At 39.1% G+C, this 7712-nt stretch overlaps 2 protein-coding genes across 3 annotated transcripts in view; one reads left to right on the forward strand and one right to left on the reverse strand.

The window, feature by feature from the left end:
• LOC144212607 (transmembrane protein 47-like) overlaps positions 1–7712 on the reverse strand; it is a 111119-nt gene that overhangs the window by 22726 nt on the left and 80681 nt on the right. The window lies entirely within an intron of this gene.
• LOC144212158 (calpain-5-like) lies at positions 909–7690 on the forward strand. 2 transcript variants are annotated; one of them, XM_077739783.1, is made up of 13 exons: positions 909–1108; positions 2463–2651; positions 3025–3156; positions 3340–3548; positions 3829–4021; positions 4096–4286; positions 4389–4466; positions 4532–4727; positions 4808–4930; positions 5812–6014; positions 6414–6535; positions 6640–6776; positions 7032–7690. In XM_077739783.1, the coding sequence occupies exons 2-13, from the start codon at positions 2487–2489 to the stop codon at positions 7212–7214; spliced, it is 1932 nt and encodes a 643-aa protein (XP_077595909.1). In that variant the 5' UTR covers positions 909–1108; positions 2463–2486; the 3' UTR covers positions 7215–7690. The 2 variants fall into 2 exon arrangements, with proteins under 2 accessions (XP_077595909.1, XP_077595908.1); XM_077739782.1 differs by lacking the exon at positions 909–1108 and adding an exon at positions 1901–2060.

Below are 7712 nucleotides of genomic sequence, written 5' to 3' on the forward strand. Positions count from 1 at the left end.
CATCCATATTAGAACATTGTTTTGGTTCTCATTTGCAAAAACATGATTTTATAGTTGTAAATGTGTGAGAGAATTTTCCTCTACTGCTAGATTTTTTTTTAAAAATGGATCAACTGTATACAAAAAAAAATGATGCTTAATTTTCTCAGGTCTAAGAATCATTTGTCATTTAAGTAGACACCGACTGATAAACATTTGAATTCATATATCGCCAAAATGTTGACACTTTATGAAGAATTGAACTTGTCTTGCCTTCAGTAATTCCGACTTAACAATTTCTGAATGAATAGAACTATTGTAAAGAAATCTCAAAGGAGCATTTATGTAAATGTGTCAAATAGCTCTCAAGGGCATTTTTCTTGTGAACTTGAATTCCATTTGAAATTTCCCCATCTATCGCTTTCTCAGCTCACAGTCCAGTCCTGATCCATAAGATTTATATTTAATTTTCTGGCTTCTCCTTGTGCCACTCCATTCATCTCCAGCACAGATTGATGGTATTTCTCTTGGCTCTTTTGGAACATTCTTCTCCACTTGCCACTCTTTCCTTCACGGTGGAAGATTATCTGAAAGATTTTTTTTTTCCCCCTGGAGTCAAAGAGCTTCTTGTGCTCCTTCCTGACGTAAAATCCAGACAACACAGTGCATGCCAGTTTGTCTTTTCTACTACACGTCACCTACTGTGAGCACTGAATGCCCTGTTTAGTCCTAGTAATTGTCAGACTTTTAAATACGACTGACCTCTGACCTTTTTCTAGCCGCTTCCAAACAAAGTGCTGATGGTTTTCGGGTGCAATGCGAATCAAACAACAGGTTTCGGCTTGTTTCTCCTACGAGGGAACTCTGACGTGTTCAATTTCAGTGTCCCGTCTGCTCTTTTTTTTCTTTCTTTACAGTGGCCTTTGGGTGAATGATCCGGCTTCAGAAACCCTCTGGTCAGACCAGTTTTCTACTCACGGCCTAAGAAGTGTTTTCGCTTCACCTCCCAATCTGATTTTGGACCCATCCCCCTGTGGTGTTTTATGGAAACAGACTTTTTAACACAAATGTAGGATGTACTACTGTCACTTAAGGGGATTTGGAGTGTGAGTGGTTTTTCCACAGCAAGGTGAGTCTTTGCTTCTACTAAATCTAATCCAGATTATGATTTGATAAAATAGTACATACACAGGCTACTTTTTAGGACTAGTTTTTGCTCTCCATGGGTTTGATCTAAACTTTCCATTTTTAAAATAGGATTGTATAGGACAGGAATTATGTGTGATAGTTGGATTATCTTCTCAGATGTTTTTCCTGTTGAGATAAGAATTTTAGTAAAAGTTAGTGTATATACAATGTTACAAATCTGATGATACATTTGTTTTATTGATACATTTGGATTTAAATAAACAACACATTATTGAGGCAAGGTTTGTGGACATTGTGAACACTTCAGGCTCCCTTTAAGATTTTATGATCTTAACTAATGTTACAATGGCAGCAATGTGTTTTGATTCAGAAATTAAAATATATTGTCCTCATACAGTTGAATTAGGCCTCCCACTATAATAACAGAAATTGTTGAATTAATGCATTTCTGTGACTAAAAAGTGTAGATATATTCTATATTCTTAAAAAAAGTATTATATTCGTCTTGTGCACCTGCAAAAAATGTGATGAAATGTAAATATTTAAATATAAAAAATTGAATCATAATTTTACAAACTACCATAGAAATGGTCATCTAAAAACACCTGACAAAAATACACTGCATGATCACATGAGCCTGGAACTTTCAAGTAGATAACACACGCACACAAACACTCACCGCATACGGTAGTTTGTCAGCCCTCTCACCAAACAAGCCTAATATTGAGAAATCATGGAGTTAAAATAGAGAATGCAATGTCAAGAGACGCTTCCTTGTAAAAGGAAAGCGTTGAAAAAAAAAAACGGCAGGGTGTGGCTCCAACAATGCGGCAATGGCTTGCTTGTGGGAGGGCAAATGTAGCAGGCAGGTAAAAAACCCTTCAGGAGTTTCCTCATTGTATAGCAGGAAGGTGTTCGGAACTTTTTGAGAGGTATGTTGACCCTATTTGCTTTTGCTCTTAAGAATTGTTGACATAAACTGCAAACATGCTTGTCAGAATCAAATATATGACATATTTTTTAAAAAAAATAGTAGATATTTTGTGCCCGTTTCCTGGAGAAATTTAAGAGGGCTGTGTGATCATTTTGACAGGGTGAAACCCCCAAAATGTTTGTATCTGGATGGTGTCATCTGTTAAATTTAGGTTTTGTTCTAGTTTGTAAAGACAAATAATCTTAGGCAATTTATACAATTCTCCCATAACTATACTCTACAAATTTCATTTTAAGTTCTCCTGTGAGAATAAAAAAAAAAAAAAAAGACAAACAACCCCAACCAAAAAGGGAGAAATGGAATAGTTGTTAATTTTAAAGTGTTTCATGCCTTTGTACAGCTGTGACTCTTCTCCTTGTGGACCATGTTTTCCTCTGCAACCCAATACAAGAACCAGCACTACTCTGTGCTGAAGAAGGATTGTCTCAAGAGTAAAAAATTGTTTGAGGATCCCGAGTTCCCTTGCATAGATGCCTCCCTTTATTTTCGGAGACCACCACCTGGTAGAGTGCAATGGAAACGTCCTGGGGTGAGTGGCACCATTTGTTCTTGGGGAAAATTCGGGTTGTCCCAAAAGGAACAATCCAGATTTATGTATAATAAGATTCCAGATCGTTTTGGTATTAAGGAGTTTTTCTTGTGAAATGTTTTGTATATGTAACCAGTAAGGTATGAGTTTGAACCTGCTGTTTATGACTCCCACTCACAGAAAAAAAAGGAATAGCAAGAAATCATGTTTTTGACACTTAGGAAGAATAATTCATAAGGCAGCCAGAGAAAATACACAATCTCTAGGAGCAGTGTGACATTGTGCTTGGTTGCTAAATAGGAACTCCTCCTTATTGTCAAACATCCTCGTGTTATATGTTTAAGAGACTTTTTCTACTACTCTTGCTTTATAGGAGATCAGCAATGACCCTCATCTCTTTGTGGAAGGCGTCAGTGCCCATGATTTGAACCAGGGCTCTGTGGGTAACTGCTGGTTTGTAGCTGCCTGCTCGTGTTTGGCTCTGAAGCCAAACCTCTGGAAGAAGGTGAGTTTCTGAATTGTGTGTGTTGACATGCAATGTATGTGGAAAAACTGACTGAAAGAATTCACCTGAGGGCGTTTTCAGTGATTGAAGTTTCATATCTGCGGCTCTTTTTTTCTTTGCGAGTGGCTCCTTTCATCCTTCATTCATTCATTTTCTGAACCGCTTGATCCTCATTGCATGCAGGTAATTCCGGACTGGAAGGAGCAGGAGTGGGACTCCAAACGTCCAGAGGACTACGCCGGAATCTTTCACTTTCAGTTTTGGATATTTGGAGAGTGGGTGGATGTGGTTGTGGACGACCGGCTTCCGACGATTAATGGAGAGCTCATTTACTGTCACTCCAAAGACAACAATGAATATTGGAGTGCTCTGCTGGAGAAAGCTTATGCCAAGTCAGTTCACCACTTGGTAACTTATTATGTACAGTATTTGAAAGTCCCACAGGGATTAATTTACTGAATTCCATGTGGAGTATACTTCAGTGAGCCACATCCTCTGGTCACTTTCCTTGTTAAATATATATTTATTTTTTTAAGGAGCAAAATACAGTTTAAATCAGATTTTGCACTCAATAAATTCTGCTTTATAGAAGTTAGCAGATGTTTCAGTGATAAAATGTCACTGATAATGAAATTAAAAGATGCAAAACATAATCTTGCTCTATGTATTCAGGCTCTCTGGCTGCTATGAATCATTAGAGGGGGGCAACACTGGAGATGCTGTGGTGGACTTTAGTGGAGCGGTGGCAGAGGCCATTAACCTGGAAGCCGAGGCTTACTATAAGGACCAGGAGAAGCTCGACAAACTCTTTGCGGATCTACTCAAGGTCTACGACCGTGGTGGAATCATAAGTTGCTCCATCAAGGTGTGTGTCGTGTTTTCCGATTCGACTCCTTTGAAAAAAGATTCTCTAAAAAGCAAGTGGCTTCTTTCTATCAGGCAGAACCTCATGAGATCGAGCTGAAACTGGCCAATGGACTGGTGAAAGGACACGCCTACTCTGTGACAGCAGTCAACAGGGTCCGTATGGGTCACGGACTGATAGCCTACTTCAAAAATGAAACCATTCCAATGATCCGCATGAGGAATCCTTGGGGCAAGACTGAATGGAACGGATCTTGGAGTGACAGGTTACAAAAAAAAATATTCTACGCCACTATTTTCACTATTTAAAAAGATGAAACGTTCTAATTCTTTCAATCTATTGATTCCTATTATCCTTTTTCTGTCAGCTCGGAAGAATGGTCAAAGGTCGGTGACACCGAAAGGGGCAATCTTGGCATCACAGTGGAGGACGATGGAGAATTCTGGTATGGCAGTCGGTAAGATTAATGACAATTTCCTCTTGTAATCATTTGGTCTTGACCTTCCTCAGGATGTCATTCACCGATTGGTGCAAGCACTTTACTGATGCCGACGTGTGCCGTCTAATCAATACGTCCATGATCAGCATCCATAAAACCTGGCATGAAGTGGTCCACTTTGGGAGTTGGACCAAGCAAGCCGAGCCCCTCTTAAATCGCTGTGGCGGTTGTGCTAACCATAAACCCACCTTCCTGCAGAACCCACAAGTATCAAAGATCAACTAAATGAAATATCTTTCTCTCTGTACAGTATGCTGATTTTTTTCCCCCCCTCGTCTCTTTTCCAGTACGTTTTCGATGTCACAAAGGAGTCCGATGAGGTTCTCGTCTCTTTACAGCAAAGAGATATGAAGATCCACAGGAAATTTGGTCAAGGAGAAAATCTGACAATCGGCTTCAGTATCTTCAAGGTACTTTTTTTTTAATGCTTTGCATTGAGGGCTCATTGAAGATAAAAACCTGTAAAGAGGGTAACAGAGGGATTAAATTGTGGCCCATAATTTTAAAAGAAAGAAATGGAGTCAAGGGAAGTAACAGACTATTTTTTACACTGCCTATTGGGTACATTGTCTGGAATGAGTGGACACAGCCCAAAATACATTAAAAAACAATTTATTCTTGGAGGAAAGAAAGCTTACCCTTTCATATTTCAGCTTTAGCCAACGATTAAACATGTGGTTTTAATCACACCTATTAACTTTATCAGATACCATCATTTTAACAAGTCCCTAATCATATCAAAGACTCCAATAACTTGTTAATGCTTTCAAGCTGAAGCAACAGAACGATACGCCCCAGACACCATTTTATTTTGCAATGGTCAAAACAAGTGCATTTTCACTAAAGGTTTATGTTCTGGTGCAAATGACATTTTCTCAGATTAAGCTTTCACACACGCATTTGAGCCAAAACCTTTTCTGTAATGCAATTGGCTTGGCATCTGGCTCCGGTCACACACACATTAGACGCTCTTATCGTGCTGATTGCCGACACTCATAAAGGTTCCGCACGGTATTAGAGGTCAGCACCACAAGCAAAATGTCATTTCAAGAGCCAATTGTCTGCACATTGGCCAACTGGAAACATCTTGTTAACCTTGCTTGTTCATATCTTGTTCAGAAGACTTATTTTTCCAGTCAAAATGATATCTTTTTCCTCTAATTCCAAAGAAACAAAATGTTACAAATTGTCAACTTAGAGGTGTTCAAATTTTTACTATACGTTTGCAAAAGAAAGAACTAACTTTCACCTATTAAAAATCCTCACATTTTCTACTATTGTTCCACCTCAGGTAGAACTTAACAGAAAATACAGGCTGCATGACATACTGACCCAGAAGTGCGTGGAGACGTCGACCTACATCAATGCCCGCACTGTTTTCTTGAGGTGCACGCTGCAGCAAGGTCGCTATGTCCTTATCCCCACCACCTTCAAGCCTTACATTCTTGGCGACTATATGGTACGACTCTTCACTGACTTGGACTCGAGCTGCAGGTAATGTCAGTCTCACCGCACATGTTCTGATTGGTCATCTAGAAACAAAACACTTTTTTTTTTTTACATTGTAGTATCTCAGAGACATTGGCATTTGAAGACATGTTATACCATATTTACAGTTGCCACTAGAGGGAAGTGTATCCCTCACAAATCAATAAAACTAAATACAATACTTTCAAAACAAACCACCATAGCGTCACTCTAATTCTAAGACTATTTGAAGGACCAAAATTTAATGTGTAGCTTTTTGGTGGCAGCACTCATTTCTTTTGCATATGTGTGTGACTGTAATGTCCAATATTGTATTTCTATGCTGTTTGTTTTGGATGGTATGTTTGCCATTGTTCAAACAAAAACACATAGTGAAACTCCTGTACCAATTACCTGTACATTCAGAGAGCTGAGTGAGGATAAGCCACAGGTGAGATGCTGGAGTTCCTTCCTAGGGTACCCACAGGTCGTGACTCACATTTACATCCATGCTGCTGAGGGGCTACAAAACCAGGACAGTGCAGGGGGTAAGTCACTTACTTGGTTTGAATATACATTTCCAAGATATATTGAAAACTGCATTTCAGTGTGATTTGCCCATGAACTTCATCTTTATCTTGTTTCTATCCAGGTGCAGACCCATATGTCATCATAAGCAGTGAAGGCCACTCAGTAAAATCGCCAATCCAGAAGGACACTTTAGCACCAGAGTTTGAAACGAGCGGCGTTTTCTACAGAAAGAAACCGAGAAAGCCACTTACAGTGCAGGTACGAGGTTTGCTTTTAACCTTTTTAGCTGCCGTTAATGGCGATAATTGCAGAATCCATTTGGAGAGAATTTAGAGAAAGAATAAATAGATATATAGTATATACATATATAAATTCGAACCCCTTGACCTTTGACCACTATACGACCAGTCTATTTGGACCCCTGCAGTCCAAATGAATTGGATATACATATACCTGGGCAGGTAATGAGTTAAGTACACTCAAAGTAAAATTATTTTTGTCTCTGGACGTCAGATTTGGAACAGTAACCCGGTGCAGGACCAGTTCATGGGCCAAGTGGTACTCTCTGGTTATCCCAAAGACACCACCGATCCTCAGATGCTTCAGCTGAGGAAACAAGGCCGCAACATGGCCGACGAGATGCCCGGCAGCATCAGCCTGAGAATTGTTACTTCCACACAGCTTATCGCCATGTGAGGCTTGCACGGCGCATGTGTAATTCGGAAATGGACTATTCTACATTCAGGTCATCCTTTTCTATAATTTGCCTATTTGACAAGCAAAAATCGGACCATAAGAATGTTGACCTTCTTATTTTTTGATGAGTAACATTTTGTAATGAACATGTGTACAACGTCTAAATATTGTTTCTACCTGTGATAATTTACAATGCTAATATTAATGCGCTCATTTTATTAGTCATTCCCACTTTTACTCCACTCATTTTTTTAAAGTTGTTTAATACGTTTACGAGATGGTACCCCATTGTCAGCCTTTCTGATATTTTAGTTGTTTACCCAAGGTCAAAATATCAGAAAAAGTTACAAATATGACGTATTGAAACTCCAATAATATGTGACTATGTTATAACCACTGAGTATGATTTTTGTTTATACAGCTCCAATGAAATGTCCATTGCACGAATACTAAACGCTACATTTTACAACAATCAAGCAGTGTACCCTGAATGCACCT

The sequence above is a fragment of the Stigmatopora nigra genome, chromosome 19 (assembly GCF_051989575.1).
Source record: "Stigmatopora nigra isolate UIUO_SnigA chromosome 19, RoL_Snig_1.1, whole genome shotgun sequence".
Classification (NCBI taxonomy): domain Eukaryota; kingdom Metazoa; phylum Chordata; class Actinopteri; order Syngnathiformes; family Syngnathidae; genus Stigmatopora; species Stigmatopora nigra.